Raw genomic sequence first — 23,564 nt, forward strand, 5'->3', positions numbered from 1 at the left:
TTAATGAAACTTGTTGTAAACTGCTTTTCTGTCATTGGTATTTTTCCTTTAAACATTTGTTGAAATGTTTCAAATGTTGTCAGGGCAATTCTTGTGAAATTTAATGGCTAATGATGCCACCAAACATAAAATCAAAACGAGGGGAACTTAATCTTAGTTCAGAATGTCTTTAAAGTTACTCTGTCATTAATATTAAATATCCACGTTTTCATCTTAGAATTTGTTTTGCTATGTGGGTTTTTTATGGAATATTTACAGTAATCATGTATTACAGGGATTAGAACATCAGAGTTGTTCTTATTAAATTGAAACATAATGAAATATCTATTGATTGATTTAAAAACAACAGCTAGCTAGTCATTTGGCATATTTTTAAATTTTTGGTTTGTTAAAACCATGTGCTGATTCTGCTTTCATTTCAGTTTAAGGTATTGTCCAAAAGAGCTCTTGATGAATAAAGTATAACTTTTTCTACTTTCTTATCTAAGATTAATTTTTGTCAACTTTTCTATATCAGGGATCCAGAGAAGAATTGGAATAGAAATTGTGTGAAAGGACTTGTGGCTTCTCTGATTAGTGTGAAAGATACTTCTGCAACCACAGCTTTAGAATTAGTGGCTGGGGAACGACTCTACAATGTTGTAGTAGACACAGAAGTAAGTTGATTTTAATTTTTAAACATTTAAAATTTGAAAAGTCATGTGCTGCTAAAAGAATTAAATACTCTCTTGATGTTTTAAGGCCTCCCCTGAGGTGACACATTTTTAGGGTAAAACTATTTGGTTCATAACCTTTTGATAACTATTCCATAGGAAGTCTCATGCTTACTCAGGAACTCAGAATGCATATTACAATCTTAGACTTTTTGGGTCTCTTTGCTGTATAAGTTGAATATATTTATAAAATAATCTGGGAATAAATGACCTCTTTTTAATGTCAGTCTTTCCATCAAGGTAACATTCTACATTTCAATTCTCACTTTTTATCCTACTGTAAAATGCTCTTACTCCTTCCTGTCAGTGCTACAGTCATTGCCAAATTTACTTTTTTAAAAATTTGTATTCTGTATGTTTAAAATGTACAACAAATCTGGGTACAGTGGCTCACACCTGTAATCCCAGCACTTTGGGAGGCTGAAGTGGCTAGATCATTTGAGCCCAGGAGTTTCAGACCAGCCTGGGCAACATAGCAAAACCCCATCTCTACTGAAAATAAAAAGTTAGCCAGGCACGGTGACGTGCACCTTTAGACCCAGCAGCTCTGGAGGCTGAGGCACAAGAATTGATTGAACCTTGGAGATGGAGATTGCGGTAAGCTGAGATCACACCTCTGCATTCCAGCCTGGGCAACAGAGCAAGACTGTGTCTCAAAAAACACAAAACAAAACAAAAAAAAAAAAGCACAACAAGATGTTCTGGTACATATACATAGTAAAATGATTACTCTAGTCCAGCATATTAACATAGCCATTCACCTTTGTGAGAGCACCTGAAGTTTACTCTTAGCAAATTTTCAGTATACAGTATTATTTATTATAGTCTTCATGCTATACATTACATCTCTAAATAGGTAGGTTTATTTATCCTAACTGCAAACATGTACCCTTTGATCTGTGACCTACTTCTACCCATTTTCTTTCCTTCCCCATCTCTGATAACCACTATTCTACTCTTATTTTTATTTGTTCAATTTTTTTTTTTTTAAAGATTCCATGTATAAGTGAGGTCATACAGTATTTTTTTTCTTTGTCTGATTATGTCACTTGGCATCATGTCCTCTGGGTTTATTCATGTTGTCACAAATGGCAGCATCTCCTTTTTCAAGGTCAAATGATACTACATTGCATATGTAATCTTAACTTTGATGGTTTGGGATAAATGGCACTAAATATTTATTTATTATAGACTACTAAATTTTCGTTCTTTTAATTTTCTGTCATCTTTAACATGTATTTTTTAAACTTCAAATGTGTGTCTTAGGTTACTGGTAAAAAGCTACTAGAAAGAGGGGAACTGAAACGTCGATACACTATAATTCCACTCAATAAAATTTCAGCCAGATGTATTGCACCAGAAACTCTGAGAGTTGCTCAGAATCTTGTAAGTCTTATTTTGTCTTGTTTATGTTTAATCTTCTGTGTTTTTTATTTAAGTTAGAAGGCATTAATTTTGAGGGACATAATCATATGAAGAACTACAAAATTAAAAAAAAATGGGTTGGGTTGTGCAATTAGATAACGAGAGAATAGAAATGTTGAAAGACTTGAACTGCCTTTGATACTTGAAAGTGTGATATTAGAATGTCCTTTTTAAATCTTAAGTCACATGACTATCAGGTGATGGTGAAAATTACACTTCTGTTTCCTAAATACGTTAGAATTGAGCTTCTAGATAAATATCCAGGTTTTTGGATTTTGTCTCTTTTTATGTCAGGCACACTTAAACTGCCCACAGCGACAGCCATTTTGGAAGGCCTTCATTAGTATTGCAATGATGCTTCTTTATTAGAGTTCTAGATTGCCATTCAGCCTGTGTAGGTATATAGCACGTGACCCAGATCCCATTCAACTGCTGACGCTGATGTGAAGTGACATGCTTGCTAGTAAGAAAATAGATTAGTACAAGGAAATACATTTGAAAGTTATTGTAGTTGTGTAATACTGTAAAAACATGAAGTCAGTCATAACATTCAGCTGCAATGAGAATTTTTTATTGAGTAGATACTCCAAGTACATGAGTTGAAGACATTTCTATGAAACTTAGAAATACACTTGTAACTAATTGAATATCATATCCTTAGTGAAATTCAGAAGATTTCAATGAAAATGATTTCAAAATACAGTTATGTTGATATATATACTATCAGGAGAGGGAGGATGAGTGCGTGTAATTGAAAAGTGGTGTTTTTGGTTGGCATTTCCTTTACTTGAAAAATCACCATTAAGTCAAGAAGGCTCAGGAAGTTAATTCAGCCATACATCAAGTCCCAGCGTTAGAAGAAAATTGGGATTTCAAGTAACAGCAAAAATACTTTGCCCTCAGATCCCTGAGCCAGATCTATTTAATGGTAGCTGCCACATCAAAGAACAATACGGAACATGTGTTACATAGAGCTGCTTTCATTGTGATTGCCACTGCTGATACTAAGCTCTAAAAGAGATGCTTAGTTTTTCTAAAATGATGGGCAGAGGTATCCTCTATAGACAAAGGCTGAGAAGAAGCATTGTGATCGAAATAAAGGATTGAGGGATTTTTTAAAATAACTTTTACTCTCTCAATTATTAGTTGTGTTTTTAATTCTATAACTGGCAGACCACTGCTCTAGCATGTTTCATTTGTATGAAAATATATCTGTTGTGAAACCAAATTACTGATTATAGAAACAACATTTTCATATACTTGTGTTGATCTGAGGATTACAGGTTAAGCATCCCAAGTCCAAAAATCTGAACTCTGAAATTTTCTAAAATTCAAAACGATGACACCCAAAAAATGCTCATTGGAGCATTTTGGATTTTGGATTTAGAATGCTCAACCAGTGTAATACAAATATACCAAAATCTGAAAACTGAAACACTTCTGGTTCTAAGCATTTAGGATAAAGGATACTCAACCTGTACTGTATTAATTAAGGAAGTTCTGTCCAGTCAATTTTGGATTTAGACACATGGTAATGGCTCCTTACTGACAGAAACTTTCATAATGTCTTGTACTAGCTATTAATAAATATTTAACATAGCAGATCTTTCAGTATTTAAACCTGCATTTTTCCTGAAACTTTTGAGTATTACATAGCTTTTTAGAAAGTTCAGAAATCATTTTAATGCTAGGTAAATGTTAAATTTCTGTTACAGCAGTTCTTACTGCTTTATAAGATAACATTTGAAAGGAAGAGAATTAGTATGTACTGTGGCGTATCTGTTTTTGTCCCACAGGTTGGCCCTGACAACGTTCATGTGGCTCTTTCCCTGGTTGAATATAAACCAGAACTTCAGAAAGCAATGGAGTTTGTCTTTGGAACAACATTTGTTTGTGACAATATGGATAATGCCAAAAAAGTGGCCTTTGATAAAAGGATAATGACTAGAACTGTAACTCTTGGAGGTGATGTGTTTGATCCTCATGGGACATTGAGTGGAGGTAAGTTTTATATCCTTTTGTCCTCACAATTCTATGTGGTAAACAGGAAGAGGCTTTTTAAAAGTACATTTTTAGCCTAACTACCCACTTCTTCAGGAAACACATTAACTTCTCATTTGTGTGTTTGCCAGTGCTGCTACTGCCCCTCTCAAAAGAAAAACAAAAAATTAAATCTGCCCTTAAAGTGGTACCTTAATGCCCTAAAGGAATTCTTAGACAGTGATCATATTCTTCTCGTTCTAATATTTGCCACACTGAGTTTGCAGATCTTTGTCAAGACAACAGAATAAGAAACACTGAATAATATTTAACTGTATACCAGACAGTGTTCTACAGTTGTGCTAATACAGTAGTCACTAGCCACTAGTCTCTGTTTACATTTAATCAAGTTAAATAAATTTCCTTGGTTGTATCAGTCACATTTCAAGAGCCCATAACCACACATGGTTAATGGGTAATTAGACATTGTAGATATAGAACATGTCTATTATTCTATAAAGCCCTATTCTATGGGCTTTAAAGAAGAATTAATTCTTAGTAACAATGATGAGGTAGGCATATTATCATGTGCAATATACAGTTGCAGAAACGAAGATACTGAGTGGTTCAATAACTCACTACTGGATGGCAGGCTCAGAATTTGAATCCCTGCAGCCTGATTTCAGAGTCTGTGTTTTTAACCCAGTAGACAGTATAAAGCCACGTGAAGTATCAAGTGACTAAATGTTTTTTTAGGCCAAGGAAACAAGAGCCAATTCAATGAATTCCAAGACCAGGTATCAGGTTCTCTAGTACACAGTCAAATGTCTAGTATCTGCAAATGGAAGATAAAAAGAGACTAATTGTTTTTCAATATCTACAAGAGAAGAAACTTTTTAGATTTTGTTGATTCAGATGCTTTTGAAGTTTTTACTAAGAGGATAGGAAATAAGTAACCCCATATTTTAATTACAGTGTTTAAACATCATTTCTAATTGACCTTAGCATTCTTCCATCAAACCTGCAGCATTTCTTTGTCAACAGAATACCTCACCTGTCACTGCCAGATAATTACAGTTGCATAATGTGAAGTCAGTCAGTTTACTCTGCTTGTTCCACTGTATCAGAACTTAGATCAGGTTATTACATGGGAACAGCCCCCCAGTCTTAGCTTACAACAAATTTATTCCATGTTTATGCTGCATCTGCTGCAGATCAGTTGCCTTTCTGCTCGGTGCTGTTCTCATTCTGGGACTCAGTCTGAAGAAAAAGTAGTCCTTGTCTTGAACATACTTCTCTCATGGCTAACGGAAAGTAAATGTTGAATTACGTACTGCCTCCTAAAGCTTACTTTCAGAAGAGACACATTTCCTCATTTAATTGGCCAGAGCAAATCACATAGCCAACTCCATTGTCAATAGGGTGGAGGATTGGCCCAGTAGACAAGTGGTTATTTTGAATAAATAATATCTACCACAACTTCTTGGATCTATTATCAGTTCTCTGTGTTCTAAGGTTCAGGTGATGGAATGAATTCCGTGGCTTCATAAGCTCACTGAAATATTTACTGATGAATCATTTTGAGTATAATTCTCTAAGACGACTTTTTATTGTTTAGTGTATACCTGGTAACTTAATGTGCAGGACATGTTTCAATTTGCCTCTATCAGGTGCTCGATCCCAGGCAGCTTCTATTTTAACCAAGTTTCAAGAACTCAAAGATGTTCAGGATGAACTGAGAATCAAAGAGAATGAGCTGCGGGCTCTAGAGGAGGAATTAGCAGGTCTTAAAAACACTGCTGAGAAGTAAGAACTGTATATAATTTTTTTTTTGTTGTTAAAGATTTGCATAGTAGATGATGACAGGAAATTTATTTCAAGAAATACAGCCTCTGACTTTTCTCGTATTTTTGGTTTTATTTAAAATATTTGATTAAATTGTGAGTTGATAACTTACTAGTTATTTATCTATTTTTTTCTGATAAGAGAGATGTCTTTGTTATGAAATTAGCTATATCTATTTAAGCGAAATGAAAAAAAAAATCAATGAAATATTCCATTCTTTCTGCTGAGAAATATACTAGCATTTGGCTAGGGTTGGTGGAGATACCCTTAGATACTCTGGGTTCTGATACCAGTGAATACTTGATTTCTTGATTTGACATTAATATGATACAGTATAGGATTGATCAGGTGCCCAAGTAAGTTTAATAGCATTGTGGCTGTTCTACGTGTATTAAGGATCTGCTAGGTTGTCTAGTGAGCAGATAAACAAGTTCATGTTGAATATCAGCACTAAAACTTTCATGTTTCCTTGCAGTATTTCTTCTGTGTAGGTATGGATAAGATATGTGTATATACTTTTGAACATCACCTCTATTTTGTATAATAGAGGTATAGGCGTATTTTTGTTTTTTCATTATTGGGATCATGCTAATGTAACCCGTTTGAGTCACTCAGTAAACATTTATTGAGTTCCTCCTGTGTGCCACATATTCTTCTAGGGGCTGAGGATCAAATATCTCTGCCTTCATCTAGTTTTTTATTGTTGGAGAAACAGACAATAAAGAAAGATAAATTTGTAAAACATGTTAGCTAATTCTAAGAAAAATGTAAATCAGGAAATGAGATAGGAACTATCTAGGGCAAAATTTTATGTTGAAATTTTATATTGGGTGGCCAAGAAAAGCCTCACAAAGGACATAATTGTTGAGTAAACACACGAAAGAGTGAGTGACTGGCTCTGTGGTTATCCGGGAGAATAGTCCACACTTGAATTAAAAGCTTCATGAGTTATAAAAGCTACAAACTTAACAAAGTGCATTGTCTGAAAGTTTGGCCAGGCCTGGTGGTGCACACCTGTAATCCCAGCACTTTGGAAGGCTGAGGTGGGTGGATAACGAGCTTCAGGAGTTCAAGACCAGCCTGGGTATCATGGAGAAACCATGTCTCTGTAAAAAATATTAAAAAGTTAGCCAGGTGTGGTGGCATGTGCTTGTGGTCTCAGCTTTTCAGGAGGCTGATGTGGGTGGATTGCTGGAGCCCTGCACTTCGAGGTTGCAGTGACCTGAAATTGTGCCACTGCACTCCATCATCTTTGGGGACAGAGTGAGACCCGGTCTCAAAAAAAAAAATTAAATTGTAATTATTTTTCAGTCTCTCTGAAGATGACAAATAGGAACTGATTAAAAAGATTTTATTCAGAATTCCCAATCGTAAATAAAGTTTAAATCTAAATACATTTTGAAGTGATTATTTTTGGGTGTATTTTTAGAATTGAATTTCTGTAGTTATGAAAGCTTAAAATGGCACCAAGACTTCTGGGGACACTATGGACGAGATTTTCATAGTCAGGATGGCCATTCAAAGATATAAATCAAATCAGAATTTTTCTTTCTTTTTTTTTTGAGACAAGAGTCTCACTCTGTCACCCAGGCTGGAGTACAGTAGCCCGATCTCAGCTCACTGCTACCTCTGCCTCTTGGGCTCAAGGATTCTCCTGCCTCAGCCACTCAAGTAGCTGGGATTACAGGCATGTGCCACCATACCCAACTAATTTTTGTATTCTTAGTAGAGACAGTTTTGCCATGTTGGCGAGGCTGGTCTCAAACTCCTGGCCTCAAGTGATCCACCCTGTTTACTTTCAGACATCACATGCATGTAAAGGCCCACATTTTACCTTCATGAATATAAATTAACCATAGAGTAAATGCATTTTACTGTGAGAAGAGTACAACAGAATTTTTCTGTGAAATGTCTAAATTCTAGCAAGGTGATGAGTTTGTAGTCAACATTTCGGCTTAGAACTGTTAATTTTGTTCAGTAGTATTGGATCATTTATTCCGCAGAATTGGCTTCCTTGCTAATTGTGACACTGAGGTCAAGGAAGGAAAATAGATTTTGAAAAATATGAGAATGGTGGAAGGATCAGCTAAAGCCATTGTTTCACATCATGTCAGGAAAGTAATATCTTTTTTAAAAAATATTTCTACACTCCACATTTTTAAATCAACTTGAAGTTAAAATTATTAAGTACTGTGAAGTACAGCTTCAGGCAAGAAAATTCAAGGTAGTATTTATATTTTATAAGTTTTGTCCTTTTTTCCCCCAAACATGAATTTCCAGTGACAAGGTACTTTGTGAATTTATATTAACTTGAAATTTCACTGCAACTGAATTTGCTAAATACCTTTCAAAGAAGTGACTAAGCAGCCAAGAACTGGGATAGAATTACAAAGTTTTCAAGAAAGTGTGTTTTAAACAACTAAGTTCCAAACTATTTTCTTACACTAAAAATAGGGAACATTATTGTCATTTTTAACGTTAGAAAATGAGGTTAATAAATAGATAACTAAATTTTTGAAATTGTATTTGTTGTAATTCATCCATTTTTCGTGGCGAGTAGTTGACGTGTTTTGTTTTGATTTAGTTAGCAAGAGATTATTTTTAAGGAAACCTAGCTATTAAAAATTTTTAGTGTTTTCTATGAATAGTTATTATGGATTTTGGTCAGTTAGAGTTGTTTACCTTCAGTGACCATATCTAAATTTGAATTGGTGCCTCAGAAACTTGAAAGTCATCAAAATTATTCCTGTAACCAGTAGTATCTTAGATTGTTTATAATGTATGTGAGTTTATTTTAGGTAAGAGTCTGAAGTTTGAATGTATTTCTCAATTACCAGAAACATTACAGTCATTTCTTACATGTTTCTGGTTTTGTAAGGTATCGTCAACTAAAACAGCAGTGGGAGATGAAAACTGAAGAGGCAGATTTATTACAAACCAAGCTCCAGCAAAGCTCCTATCACAAGCAACAAGAAGAATTAGATGCCCTTAAAAAAACCATTGGTAAGATGAAAAAAACCCCTGCTTAATCTCTGGTTTTATTCCTTTTACCTTACTTTAGGTATCATCTATACCTGTGTTATGTTTAAGACACATATGATAAAGTTTCTTTAGGGGAGATCCAGTTATGGGATTTCTAGGTCTTCAGGTATAGTCATTTTCATCTTTATTATATATTGTCAAAGGTCTGTTTATTTTTACCAGTATTCATTCTTTTTTAGCCAATATTCATTTCCATTAGTGGCATATGAAAGTTTTCATTTCTCCAAGTTCCTTTCTCTCCAGACTTTTAAAATTTTCCAAATTTGCTGGTTGTGAAAAGATAGCATGCATTCGCATTTAATTTGCATTTCTCTAATGGCTGATGAAATTTGAGATCTTTTTTGTATGTTTGTTGGACCTTTGGGTTTCTACTTCTGTGAATTTTCTATTTATTTCTTTTGCTCATGGGTTGTCCATGATTTTTTTCCCATTGTTCTCATTCTTAAGAGTCCTAGTTTCTTGTAGGTTATTGCATTGCAGATATCCTACTAATATCTTTTTTGACTTATGTACTGGTCTCTTAGTTGTGTTTGTATTTATAGTATTTTTGTTACACAAAAATTTTTAATGTTCATTGTTCATTTTAAGAAGACAGCTTTTATGTTTTCCTTAGTATTTAATTGTATATGGTAGTTTTAATTTTTGTCATTCATTAAGGCAATATCCACACACCTGCTTCTCCATTAATATTTTAATAATATTTTCTGCAACGAAAAGTAGCGTAAGAAATTGTTCAGTAATGACTTCCGAGGTTATATTTGCACCTGGGTCCTAACACTCACAATATACATCAGTTGTTACAGCAACGTGTTCATTCAGTATTGCTCTTTTATTTTTTTCTTTCACAAATTTGTGGATATTCTTCCTTTGCTGTATCCTAGACATACTGTTACATTATTTGTCAACTGTAATGAGAAGTTCCCTGAATAAAACAGGCAAAGAACACAAAGTAAGCTTGTTTATGAAATTATACTCTTTCTGGCAACTATAGGAAAAACACCATAGTTAGACTGTTCTGGTTTTAGGAAGCATATAAATGTGTTAAAAATAGGATCTGTAATTTTTTTTCTTTTTTAAATAAGTTGCTTCAATACCTTTGTAAAAGGAAAGTTGTAGGTAAAGTTTAATTCCAAAGCAAAATTATTCTGTTACACATCTTTAGAATATTCAAGTATGGCTTTTAGGTAGGATCTGTGTTTCATTATACCATTTCTAGAATATCATTGGGATCATTAATTAAATTCTAGCCTGTAATTTTCCAAACCTTTTCTTCTATTAAAACTTGAATTTGTAAACCTTCTTCACCTATAAATGTTAATTTAGCCACATTTGCCTACTTTTTGATGCAGAGGAAAGTGAGGAGACTTTGAAAAACACTAAAGAAATCCAGAAAAAAGCAGAAGAAAAATATGAAGTACTGGAGAATAAAATGAAAAATGCAGAAGCTGAGAGAGAGCGAGAACTGAAGGATGCTCAAAAGAAACTGGATTGTGCCAAAACAAAGGCAGATGCATCTAGCAAGAAAATGAAAGAAAAACAGCAGGTAATAACTTACTTTTGAAATTGAACCAACCTTTTAAAGTCAACATAGAGCTGACAGTGGTAGAGGATCATTGGTTGACCTTATTCCTCAGAATTAATTTCAAAATCTAAAAGAAAGCAGCCTTCTTTGGAAACAAATTACGCTTCTTAAAAGTCAAAGGAATACACAGTATGAGCATCTCAAATCCGAAATACAGCAGTTAGAAACTTTTTGAGTGTTACCCTGAGGCTCAAAGGAAATGCACATTGGAGCAGATTGGATTTGGAATACTCAACTAGTCAGTGTAATGCAAATATTCCAAAATAAAAACTCTGAAGTCTGAAACACTTCCGGTCCTATGCATTTTGAATAAGGGATATTTAATCCGTATTTTTTTCTGAAAACCCTGCAGTTGAGTGTTTCATAGTTGTGAGTAGGGAATGCTAATTTTAAGGAAAGGGCAAAGTTGACAGTTGGTAAATGCTTCCTTCAAGAGTGGATGGCCTTTCTTCAGGAGTGGATTATTTGATGTTATAGATGTCATATCAGAGATTCAGCAAGTTGACATTTTTATTTGGTAAGCACCTAATTGAATGTGCACTGTAAGAGCATGATGTAAGACAAAGCATGTTATATTTACAAAGTGTTGTTCAGTTGTAAACTGATGATACTTTATTATATCTTTTAGATAATGACAAAGCTGGAATTTGAACGTAGGTTTTTTTCTCCAAAGGCTACTTGGAATCACTGTTTTATGCAATTTCACCTAAATATGTTTTCCTCACATTTTTTTTTTTAGCCCACTCTAAGACTCTTGTCATTAAATAGCTTCACAAAATATTTTTCTAATGCAGGGGTCCCCAGCCACCAGGCCACAGACCAATAACGGGGTGAGATGTGTGGTGAATGAGGATTACCACCTGAGCTCTACCTCCTGTCAGATCAGCGACATTAGATTCTCATAGGAGTGTAGACCCTTTTGAGAACTGTGCACGCAAGGAAGGGATCGAGGTTGCTCATTCCTTATGAGAATCTAATGCCTGATGATCGGAGATGGGGTGGTTTTATCCCAAAACCATATTCTCTGCCTGCTCCTGCCATATGGAAAAATCATCTTCCACACATCTGGTCCCTGGTGCCAAAAAGGTTGGGGACTGCTGTTGTAATGAACTGAAGGCTATAGTGGGAAAGAAGAATATTGAAAAACTTTTTACACATTGAACAATTTTGTTTTTAAAAAAGCTTTATTTCCACTAATTCATCTGTTACATAGAATTTTACATTGTTTTCCCTGTAGGAATAAAGATAAAGGAATAATTTATGCAGAGTTCTTTGAACTTATAAAAATTACACATACTTTTGTCTTTTTAATATAGGAAAATAAACTTCCTCTTCCTGGGAAAGCAGCTTAACCTGTACCTTTGGTAGCAGAGTAGTAACAAAGCTGTGGGTCTTACTTGTATAAGAGTATTACTAATTTAATTTTCCTGTACATATTTGCTTTTTAGTAGTCAATAACCCGTGTGAATACCCAAGTACTGTGTTTTTTATAGGAAGTTGAAGCTATCACTCTGGAACTGGAAGAGCTCAAGAGAGAACATACCTCTTACAAGCAACAGCTTGAAGCTGTAAATGAAGCTATCAAATCCTATGAAAGTCAGATTGAAGTAATGGCAGCTGAGGTGGCTAAAAATAAGGTAGGATTTATTTATTGAATTGGAGAATTCGAAAATGCTAATCTTTTTATGAAACGTTAGCTTAAGATGTTTGACTTTAGTGTTCTCAGTCTTTTCGCTCGTCATGATGAGAGAATGAGGCACACTCATCCAGAATTGCCACTTTTGGAGTCACATAGGTCAGTCAGCTTCTAGCAGTCCCTCTTATTCCTCACCCAGTTGATTCTGTCTACATCAGGCAGAAATGCTCTAATTCCCAGCATAAACACTGTGTACCCCAACCCCTTTTTCCAGAGGTAATCTTTCTTCTCTCTTAATTCATTAGTCCTTTTAATGGTGATATTTAGAGGATTAGGTGATCATCTCTCTGCCTGTAATCACATTGCCATCTTGCCTAGGGATCTGCCAGATAGTTTTTTAGTAAATTAAAAATATTTACATGTTACCTCACCACATATTTTAATTTTTTGTTTCAGGAGTCAGTAAATAAAGCCCAAGAAGAGGTGACCAAGCAAAAAGAGGTGATAACAGCCCAAGACACTGTAATTAAAGCTAAATACATGGAAGTGGCAAAGCACAAGGAGCAAAACAATGATTCTCAGCTTAAAATTAAGGAATTAGACCACAACATCAGCAAACATAAACGGGAGGCTGAAGATGGCGCTGCAAAGGCACGTTTGTGTTCATTTTTTATACTTAATCAAATTTTTGTTTCTGAGCTCTTGAAAAATTTTAGAAAACTGCTTGATGGAGAACTCTATAAATATACATGGCAGAATTACAGCTTGACATAAATTTGAGCTTGCAGCTCTTAACTGCTTTTCAACAATGCCAAATTTCAACAAATGGCACAAATGTTTTGTTTTTAGATTTCATTTTAATTATTTGTTCCCATCTACAAGGTGTATTTACCAAATGTTTGGTGGTCTCCCATAGAAATAACTTTTCACCACCAAATGTTGATAGAACTAATTACTGATGTGCTAGTAATGATTCTATACCTTGTTTCAAATTGAATTTAAAGAACTCACAGAGTTGTATATACAGGTAACCTGAAAAAGGACTGAATTGGCTTCCAGATGTCTTTGAGTGTCACTGCTGTCAGTATTTGCAACTTTATAAAAAAAAATCTGATGTTTAGCCAAGCAGTTATGTTTTCGAGGTTATCCCATGCTTGCTTGCTTTGATGTATCACAGCGCGTTTACTTTAGTGCTTTAAAGAGAACACGTGCATTTGCAGAAATTCATTGCTTGGTTGAGAAGCTGCATTCACATGGTATTAATAATTCATCCAGCATGTTTTCTTATGTCCAGGATTTTTTTTAGCATCCTAAAAATACATGAACTTTAACTTCAGAAAGATCAAGAACCATACAAAGCAGTCTCTCACTTTTCTGAAAGAATCGTGGAACTTGGTTTAAAAAACGTTTTTTATGGCTACATTATAATCTCCCACTTTATTACTATTGATTTCCCATTAGCTTAGTGATAGTGGACTGACTGAAATATTGCCAACGCCAATGTTACTGCTAATAGTTTTTGGTCATTGAAAATGCTAGTACTGGTGATTGCTAGGAGATTTTATTTACAATTGAAAGAGTAAAAGGAGAGACTTGCAAGTGGGGCTGCTAAGAAGTCAATGATTCTCTGAAAAACATTATTAATCAAAGATTTATTGCGTACCTGCTAGTATCAGATACTGTGCCAGGCACTGACAGTATAAGGATGAGCAAACTATACAGAATGCTCTCAGAGAGCTTACAGGTCAAAAGGGGAAGATACACTAGAAATGATAATTTTATTTTGGGGCCTACAGGTGAGACCATATCCATGGAATTAAAACAGGTTAACAAATTAACAAAGATTGGATTCTGCCAGTGAGAATGAATCATAATTCTAGTAGAATAAAGTATTCTTTAAGCACTATAATTTGAACTGTATGATCAGTTGTATTACATGAAAAAGTATTATACTGTGCCTTTTTCAGAAGGGTGGGAGCAGGGACAGAGTCCAGGTTTAGGGCAGTTTCTTAGAATATAGTTCTGAGACAAAAATTATTAGGTCTCAGTCAGCGTTAGTTTCCTTAATTTTACCAAATCTATGACTTAAGTATGAAAAGAATTTTAACTTCTCACAAGTTGTGTTTTTGAAGCAGTAGATGGAATTTGGTAAGTTCTAAAGGAGTTCTATCTGACTTATGTTTCACTCTAATGGAGGTGCTTTGCATGTACTTTGTAAAAATTTCTCTGTGAGTTGACTTTTCTAATGCAAAGTAATAGGAAGATCTTTTGCTATACAATCTCTTGTTTCTGTAATCTGTGCTCCAGGTAAAAATATTCATCTTTATTCCTGTCAGTAATGAAACTCATTTTTAAAAATGAGTCATTGAGGGTTCTTTCTCTTCAGTATTTGATTCAAAAGTATTAAATATTTAAGAAACTGCTTTATATATATTGCTTTGTAAACTTTCATAGATCTGATCTCCATCTATTTTTATATGTGGCTAGGTATCCAAAATGTTGAAAGATTATGACTGGATTAATACAGAGAGACACCTCTTTGGCCAACCCAATACTGCCTATGATTTCAAAACTAACAACCCTAAAGAAGCTGGTCAAAGACTTCAGAAGTTGCAAGAAATGAAGGAGAAACTAGGAAGAAATGTCAATATGAGAGCTATGAATGTACTGACGGAAGCTGAAGAGCGGGTGAGTCAATTTCCTATGAATATCTGGCCACATTAGGACATGACTAGCATTGATAGCAATTACTAGAGTTAACCTTTTGCAGATGTCCTTGATACTTTTCTTTCTGCTTTTTTTTTCTCTTTTTGTCATTTTTTTCTTGTTACTCTTGTGTCATTAGTTGTTTTTACATTCTTTTACACCTGGAATGACTTTTCCGCTGGCTTTTGTTCTTTGTCAGACATTTTTGAATCTTGCTAACTAACTCCTTACATTTCTATCATTTCTTTTACTTGCATTGAAAATCCATGAATAGGATACGCTGCTGTTATAGGGTACGCTGCTGTTTGCCTAGTCACCAGTCATTCCAGAACTGCTTTCTCTTGACTCTACTGTCTACTGAAACTATTATATAAGTAATGACTAAATCCATTATATACATAAATATTGTTTCACTAATCTGTAAATCCCGCAGCCTTTTCTCAGTTTTAATGCTCTCATTTACTTGATAATGTTATTCATCTCCCCTAACCTGACAAAACTATGAGTCTGGGAAGAGAATTTACTGTCATCTAGTTATAAACTTCTATCACTAGAAAGACCCAGCAGAGGAAGCACTCCCTACTCTTAAGATAACCATAAGAAATAGCTCGCTTAGTAATTTTATATTAATGTTCCTTACCTTCCTTAATTTTGCAGAATTCTGTTTGAATTTGCAAATCATAGAGTAAAAAATTCATCTGCAACACTGATAATAAGAGCACAATTACTTTTAAGAATTTTACCATAACATTTTTTTAACTGTTATTGGCATGAATATGCATGAAGAGTCTAGATTATGTTAGATACCAAACAGATGAATCATGCAGGTGTTGTGATCTCTCTCTAAAATGTTCCTGCTGGTTTTCACTTCTACATTAAAGCTTTGCAATATGTGGCATATTTGTGGAAGGAAAAGTTTGGTCTGAATTTGATCTGCACAACATGATGAAACTTGTTCACTTTTACTTGTTTACTTCTATTAATGAGACCTGAGTCTAGTATTTTTTTCAAAATAATTTATCAACTCCCATCTCTTTAGCAGAGGGGAAGCCTGTATTGTTGATCAGCAGATGGGCTTTTATTTTTTTCTTGTGTTTTGTATCCGTCTACGTAAGCAATTACATGGATTTTCACGCAAAAATAAGGTAAAAATGTTGAGAGGAGGCTTGGGGAGTGTGGCCATAAAGGAGAGGGACAGCAAGGAAGACAGCAGGGCAGGCTAGAGATGTTCAAGGTAAATATGAAGCCTCCTTGAAATATAGGGCTTTGAAGAGAAATGTGTTAGTAAGTCCCACTGCTGTTGGTGGTATGATTACCCCTCTACAGCCTTGCTCAAAGGAAGACTACTCTAAAGTGGTACTATTTGAGCTGAAATTTCAGGGAACCGTTAAGTCAGATATAGAGAAAGAGCATTCAGGAAGGGAGAACAGTGCAGGGGCCATAAGACAATAGTGAGTTAATTACGTTCAAAGGAGCTATCAAGGACCAGATGGCCAGAACCTGGGGAGCAGTTTAATGCCATACAATCGAGGGATAAATGAAGTCCAAATCTCTTTATCCTCATACATTCAGGGCTTAAAACTTAGATTATGGATTGATGGGTGCAGCAAACCATCATGGCACATGTATTTATTTGTATGTAACAAATCTGCACATTCTGCACATGTATTCCAGAACCTAAAATAAAAACAACAATAAGGTTCTATTTATGTAGGACTCTCATCATGGTGAAGGATCAAAATTTTGTTCACGTCACTGCTAAGGCTGATGTTAAGATGAGAGCTTTCAGGGCTACTTAAGTTTATATATAACACTTTTTTTTTTTTTTTTGACTTGGGTGCTAAGGAGATAAGGAAGTATTAGTGGAGTCAAAATATTTTAAGAACTTGTCTTCTAAATTCTTGGTTCTAGCAATTTAATTTTGTTATATATATATATATATATATATATATATGGATGATTTTACTAATTTTTTAAGAGTGTGTATATATACACGCACATATAGCATATATATAGTATATATTACAAGAGTATGTATAACTCTTAGTGCATTATATCTTTTTGGTAATAGGAATGTATATATCATAATATAAAAACAATGAAACCTGTTTATTTCTGACTGAATTCCAGAATAGTGATTTTATATTTTCAGTTAATTATGTTTTCATTCTCACAGTATAATGACTTGATGAAGAAGAAGAGAATTGTGGAAAATGACAAATCCAAAATTCTTACAACTATAGAAGACCTTGACCAGAAGAAAAACCAAGCCCTAAATATTGCATGGCAAAAGGTATTTGAACCCCAGAATATTGTTTTGTTTTACTTGAAGTGGCAAGGATAAAAATATATTATCAGGGCATTTTTACTCAGTGAGAAATCTGAAATGGCTGATCTTTGTTTGAGTGAGGCACATGTTCACACCTTAATTAAAACCTCAGACTTTTTAAATGCATTTTTTCTTTTTCGACTTGATTGCCACCCGATGCAGACGTTCTTGTACCTCTAGAAACTGGACAATAAACAAGGCAAGTTTAGTATTCTCTTTTACAAGATGCTTACTCAACAAAATCCCAATTCCATTTTTGTATTATGACAACATGGGCAGATCTCAGGCTTCTTTACTTCCTCTTCCCTGACTTCATATATCTGTCTCCTGTAGGATAATTCCTTAGCCTCTCATGCAGAAGTTTTTCCATTTTTACCATAGTAAAAGACTCTTGTGCCTTCTGGGTTTTAATTGGGCACATTGCCTCTTTTTCTCTTTGTAATTCTGTAGGAAGTTTATCTTCAATAATGCAGCACAATTATCTCTTTTAGTCACCTTGTTTTTTTTCTTCTCTAAGCCTTATTTTCAATGCTCCATTCCCTGTAGTATTTGTCCCCTTTAAAAATGGAAGCAAAAGGCTGACCCTGTTATTGTTGTACAGCATGTCGATTTAACACTAGATCTTAGAGGTTTTTTCCTTCTTTCCCGCCAGGGTTCCTGGACTTAGTACAAATCAGAGTCTATTGTCTGCGCATAACCTGCTCTTCCCCAGTAACCACAGTTCTTCCAAAGCAAGTAACATTTATTCAGTGCTTATTACATTCTAGTCACTATTCTCAAATTAATTTTCTCATCTAATCTTCACAGTAACCTAGTGAAGTAGGTACGGTTATCATCAGCGTTATATTCTTCCCTCTGGCTTCAGGCAGACTTGACTGACTAAGTGACAAAGCCAGAGTATTCTAGGCTTTTTTTGTTTCTTCCTTGTTTCCTTCTTAGCCTCGACAGACTTGCAGAATTCTATTTTATTTTGTCTTTATATATCAATCTATGAATATTACTTATTTTCTATATAGCATAGGGCTCTATTCTTCTCTGTCCATTCTCTTTTAGAGGAAGTTTCACACTGGGTCCACGGTTATGTTCAGGTTTAGGAGCATTCCTGTCTCTTGGTCCTGAGCTGCCGCTCCCCCACTTGGCTTAGAACCTGCTTCCACTTTGTAGGATATTATTCAGCAGGTGTGGGATTGCTCTTAAAATGTGTGTTGCTGAGTAAATCTATATTTAGTAGTACTGCTTGAGTCTGAGATTTTCTTGTTACTGTTAATATTCATTAAAAATTGTATTTACATTTGAATTTTGTGTACCTGCATTTGAATTTGGAGATTTCTCTAGAGAACTTGGCTGTCAAGTCCTTGTGTATGTGTGTGTGTTACCCTTTCAAGTTTGACTGCTGCACTAAGAATATTAGTCATGTCTTTTAAGACAGATGGCCAAATTCCCAAATCATCAATCAAGTGCATGTGAACAAAAGTTAGTTAACCCTATTAGAAGCTAGGTTTTTGGTCCTAAATCTCTGTCTCCTTCTGTGGCAAAACGGGGGCAGGCCAAACAGCTTTCTTTTCTCTTGGGATCTAATCCTATTTCTGGCCCTCACCAGCCTAACCTCTTCATCTAGGAGATGAGGCATATAGAAAAGAAACCTTTAACACCTTGAACAGATCTGGTCCTTCGATTTCATGCCCCTTTTTCTCCTGGGTCTCACCCTAATCTGCTTAGGCCTTTAGTAACCATAGACTCATTCTATCAGTCAAGAGGAAAAAGAAAAGTTTATAAGAGAAGACTTTATTCCAAAAAGACTTTTGTTTGCTTCTCTATTTTGTCTTTTATTCTCATGGGATACAATTGTGTGTATCTTGATGATTCCTGCAGTATGTTCTACCAAAGTATCAAAACTTTGGAGTAGAGTTAGAGGTGTACATTCTAGTTCCCCTGGAAATTACAGCAGGATTCAGGAATTCATTTTTGTAGAGGGCCAGATACTAAATATTTTTTGCTTGTGAGCATATCCAGATTTGTCACATGGGCCATAGTTTGTCAGCCCCTCAGTTAGAGTAGCAGACAACAAAATAGACCTGCTGTGTTGCATGTACATATATCAACAATTGATTCTTCTTGGAAAGCATTGCTGATGTTTTAATTTTTTTAATCCAGGTGAACAAGGACTTTGGCTCTATATTTTCTACTCTTTTGCCTGGTGCTAATGCTATGCTTGCACCACCAGAGGGTCAAACTGTTTTGGATGGCCTGGAGTTCAAGGTTGCCTTAGGAAATACCTGGAAGGAAAACCTAACCGAACTTAGTGGTGGTCAGAGGTGAGGAATCACTTTGCAATATTAGAATTTTAATTCCTCTTACTTTATTATAATTCATCTCATTACCTCACAATTGTATTTCTGTTTTAATTTGCTTAACTACCTTTGCATGTAGAATTTAAGGAGCCTCAGATATAAGACTAAACATTTTGGTAACATTTGATTTAAATAGCAGGTGACAAAGGAGAAATAAGAAGTACATAGAAAATTAGACAAAATGTTTTTTAAAAAAATCTATTTTCAAATATTAGAAAATGAATAGTCCAGGACAAGATGAAACAGAAATGCTGAGCCCTATGTTCACCTATGTTTTTGGACTTCAGATGCAGAATGGGAACCCAAACAGAGGTCAGCGGTCTAACTAACTTAAAAAGACAGATTAGAATTTTTCAGTGCCCCAGAGTGCTACACCTTGGTATTAGGTCTCTACTGTCCCTGAACTGAAGACTAATCTAGACACACCCTAAGAAACTGATCTACATGTTACTTATTTGTCAGAATAAAGGCCAACGTTCTTTCAAGAAAGTTTAAAAAAAAAATTGAGATATTAAACAACATAACCACAATGTCCAGCATGTAATGAAAAATTAAATTAAAAAAATCAGTGAGTAGAAACAAGACTATGAAATGACAGATGATCAAAGTAGGAAACAAGGAAGTTAGAGTTAACATTAATTTTCAAGAATTACAATAAAACATGAGCATACTGAGGGAAATAGAAGCTACTAAAAAAAATTAAGTGGACCTTCCGGAGATTAAAAAAAGAAAGGTTCATTGCATGAGATTAACAGCTGTAAAAGGAAGATGAGTAAATTTCAAGACACAGCAATAAAACAATGTATTCAAGCTACACTGAGAAATAAAAAACAGGGGAAAAAAACAGCTTCAGTGTCCTATGGGAAGCTGTCTAATGTACAAGTAATTGGAGTTCCAAAGGAGAGGAACAGGGAAGATGGAAAAATACTTGAAGAAATTATAGCTCCATATTTTCCAGATTTGATGAATTCTGTAAACCCACAGAATTGAGTTCTTTTAACCTCAAGGATAAACAGAAACATACAAAAGTGTTGAAAACCAGTGATTAGGCGGAAAATCCTAAAAGTAGCTAGAGAAAAAGACATATTATACACCAGTGAACAAAAATAGAAATGACTTGAGACTTCTTGTTAAACACTATGCAAGCCAGAAGTCTGGAACATCCGTAGAGTGTTGAAAGTAAAACCTATCAACTTACTTAAAATTGCATCTCTAACAGAAATATTCTTCAAATTGAAGACAATATGAATACTTTTCAGACAGAAACAAAAGCTGAAAGGATTTGATTTAGCAGAACCATACTACTGGAACCTTGGATCTGTATAAAGGAAGAGTGTTGGAAAATAGTGTGGATTTGGAGTTCCGGGCACTTTTCACCCAGCCTTACACAGTGATTCAGAAAATCAGCATAGTGACAGAAACCCAAAAGGTCATATGTCCTCACTCCTTACCTGCAGATAGCCAATTAAAACCTTCTGAAAGGAGGTTGTGAATATTCACATAATTGAAATTAGTGTTTAATAATTTTTTTGCTCCTGCAGGATATATAATCCATAAACCTTGAATTGTTTATGTCCTGTAATACCATCATGTAACCCTTTTTTATGTACATAGAAAATATTGAAACCTGTTAATTTTTCTTATAACCCCTTTTATCATTTTTATGAGTAGATATATATTTTACTTATATATTTACGATAGATAAGGTTTGTAAATAATTTAAGAATCGAAAAGACAGCTCCTGCTGCATGTTCATCAAAATTGAATTTTATAGTTTAGATCCTAATATCTTTAGCTGTATTTGCCAATCCCTAGAAAATGTTTTGAAGAAAATAAAAAATGTATGCTTCTCTTCTTATTGGGACCTATAAATTACTTCCATAATTAAGATGCTATAAAGTTATTTATAGTTATACCACTATACAGCATGGCAGTTAAACCCTCCAGCATAGCAGATTTTAAGTTTAAAATTCAATACTTAAGACACTCATCACAGAGAAAGACAATGAAACATAATTTTAGGTTGGCTTAATGACCTTAGCTCCCATTTATAGAGGTGATTAACAGTCTCAGTGTGATTGGTTTTGATTATACTGTTTTATTCTTTTTTTTTTTTTTTTTTTTTTCTTGGCTAGGATTCTTTTTTTCTGTACTTGTGCACACATTTTTTTCCCTACTTACATATTTTTTAATAAATACCTGTATTACAATGCAGCAAGCCTTGGGCTGGGTACAGTGGCTCACGCCTGTAATCCCAGCACTTTGAGAGGCTGAGGTAGATGGATCATTTGAGGTCAGGAGTTCAAGATCAGCCTGGCCAACATGGTGAAACCCCGTCTCTACTATAACTACAAAAATTAGCCAGGCGTGGTGGCAGGCACTTGTAATCCCAGCTATTCAGGAGGCTGAGGTGAGATAATCACTTGAACCCAGGAAGTGGAGGTTGCAGTGAGCTGAGATCATGCCACTGCATTCCAGCCTGGGTGACAGAGCAAGATTCTGTCTCAAAAAGAAAACAATGCAGCAAGCATTGAGTTGCCTATTCTCGTACTATATATGCCAGGAGATACTTGAAGTTAGTTACAGAATATTAAAAATGTTACTCTAATTTTTAGTCTAATATGAAGTATTTATAAATATTTTGTATCAAGACTTTTTATGAATTATATATTTTTAAGAAAAAAATAGAAGTATGATGCTTCGTACCAGATTAGAATGAACTGCAGTGAGCTAGAAGAGAACTGAAAATATGCTGTGTAACTATAAATTTTACGTAAGCTTGTTTGAACTTCTGACAGTGATGTACTTAGACTAATGGGCCATCATCTGTACAACTTCCTCGCAGTGGTGCCAAAACTATATAGAGAGTGTGTGTCTGTCTGTATATGCATGCTTACATAAGTGTACATTATGAAAGTTTGAAAAATGACATCTAACCCAGTTACTGTTACCAAGACAATAGCTGTTGTCTTAAATAATTACATAGCCCTTAGTCACCTGCTACCTGTGCTCTAATAAGCGAAATGGGGAAGGAAAAGAAAAAGAACTTTTAAAACTAAGATGATCTTAAGAATAGGTACCAAATGTAATATGACAGTATTAAAATTGTCTTATGAAACTAGCATGCTTCTGAAAAGAGGAAAAATGGAAAGCTAAAATCAAATATTTTAATACAACAAAAGTGTTAAAGTTTGAAACTCAAGATTATTTTTTTTAAATGACTACCTTTCACATAAATCTGCTGTATTCACAATAATAGGATCACATATCTGCTTCAGTGTTTTTGATAAATGATAAGATCAATTTTTTATGGCTTTTCTTCCACTGATCTTTTCTTAGGTCTTTAGTGGCCTTGTCATTAATACTGTCCATGCTCCTCTTCAAACCTGCTCCAATTTATATCCTTGATGAGGTAGATGCAGCCTTGGATCTTTCTCATACCCAAAATATTGGACAGATGCTGCGTACTCATTTCACACATTCTCAGGTAAGAACCAGAAAAGAATGTCTCCTAAAAACTGTTCTTTAGTAGTAGTCAAATGTTAGTAAGATATTTAGGGCTGATAAATACTAAAGCATTGTGTATCTATTTAAATATACCCTTATTTAATAGGCATAGAAGGGAAAAAGGTTCACTATTCCTTTTAAAGAAAGAGCTAGGCATTAAAAATGTTAGTTGTAGCATGAGGGAGATTCCAATTTAGTCATAATACAGAATTGATTTAGGGTTAATATTATTGTTTTTCTAGTTAGCTGCCATAAAGTTGTACAGTCAAAACTGTCTCAGGAATATTTAACTCAGGTATTGGAAAATCACATGACACTTGATGGGAGAATTTAATTTCTATGGCCAAAAAGTAGAAGAAAGCCTCTTGAAGCTAAGAACAGTTTATTTTTATTGCACTATTGCTTTAGGAGCTGAGGCTGCCAAATATGTTTGCATAAATTATGCATC

General features: G+C 34.6%; 1 protein-coding gene across 3 annotated transcripts in view; it reads left to right on the top strand.

Moving 5' to 3' along the window:
- Positions 1-23,564, top strand: part of SMC2 (structural maintenance of chromosomes 2) — a 44,841-nt gene that overhangs the window by 18,622 nt on the left and 2,655 nt on the right. For all 3 annotated transcript variants that reach the window (XM_032240233.1, XM_032240232.1, XM_032240234.1), the window contains exons 13-24: positions 518-656; positions 1,980-2,099; positions 3,935-4,139; positions 5,789-5,924; positions 8,842-8,966; positions 10,355-10,548; positions 12,081-12,224; positions 12,680-12,874; positions 14,711-14,911; positions 17,106-17,222; positions 19,413-19,573; positions 22,949-23,096. In XM_032240233.1, coding sequence (XP_032096124.1) covers positions 518-656; positions 1,980-2,099; positions 3,935-4,139; positions 5,789-5,924; positions 8,842-8,966; positions 10,355-10,548; positions 12,081-12,224; positions 12,680-12,874; positions 14,711-14,911; positions 17,106-17,222; positions 19,413-19,573; positions 22,949-23,096 — 1,885 coding nt within the window. The remainder of the gene's footprint in view (positions 1-517; positions 657-1,979; positions 2,100-3,934; positions 4,140-5,788; positions 5,925-8,841; positions 8,967-10,354; positions 10,549-12,080; positions 12,225-12,679; positions 12,875-14,710; positions 14,912-17,105; positions 17,223-19,412; positions 19,574-22,948; positions 23,097-23,564) is intronic.

Source organism: Sapajus apella, unplaced genomic scaffold, assembly GCF_009761245.1.
Source record: "Sapajus apella isolate SASKATOON/1434 unplaced genomic scaffold, GSC_monkey_1.0 scaffold46, whole genome shotgun sequence".
In the NCBI taxonomy this organism is placed as follows: domain Eukaryota; kingdom Metazoa; phylum Chordata; class Mammalia; order Primates; family Cebidae; genus Sapajus; species Sapajus apella.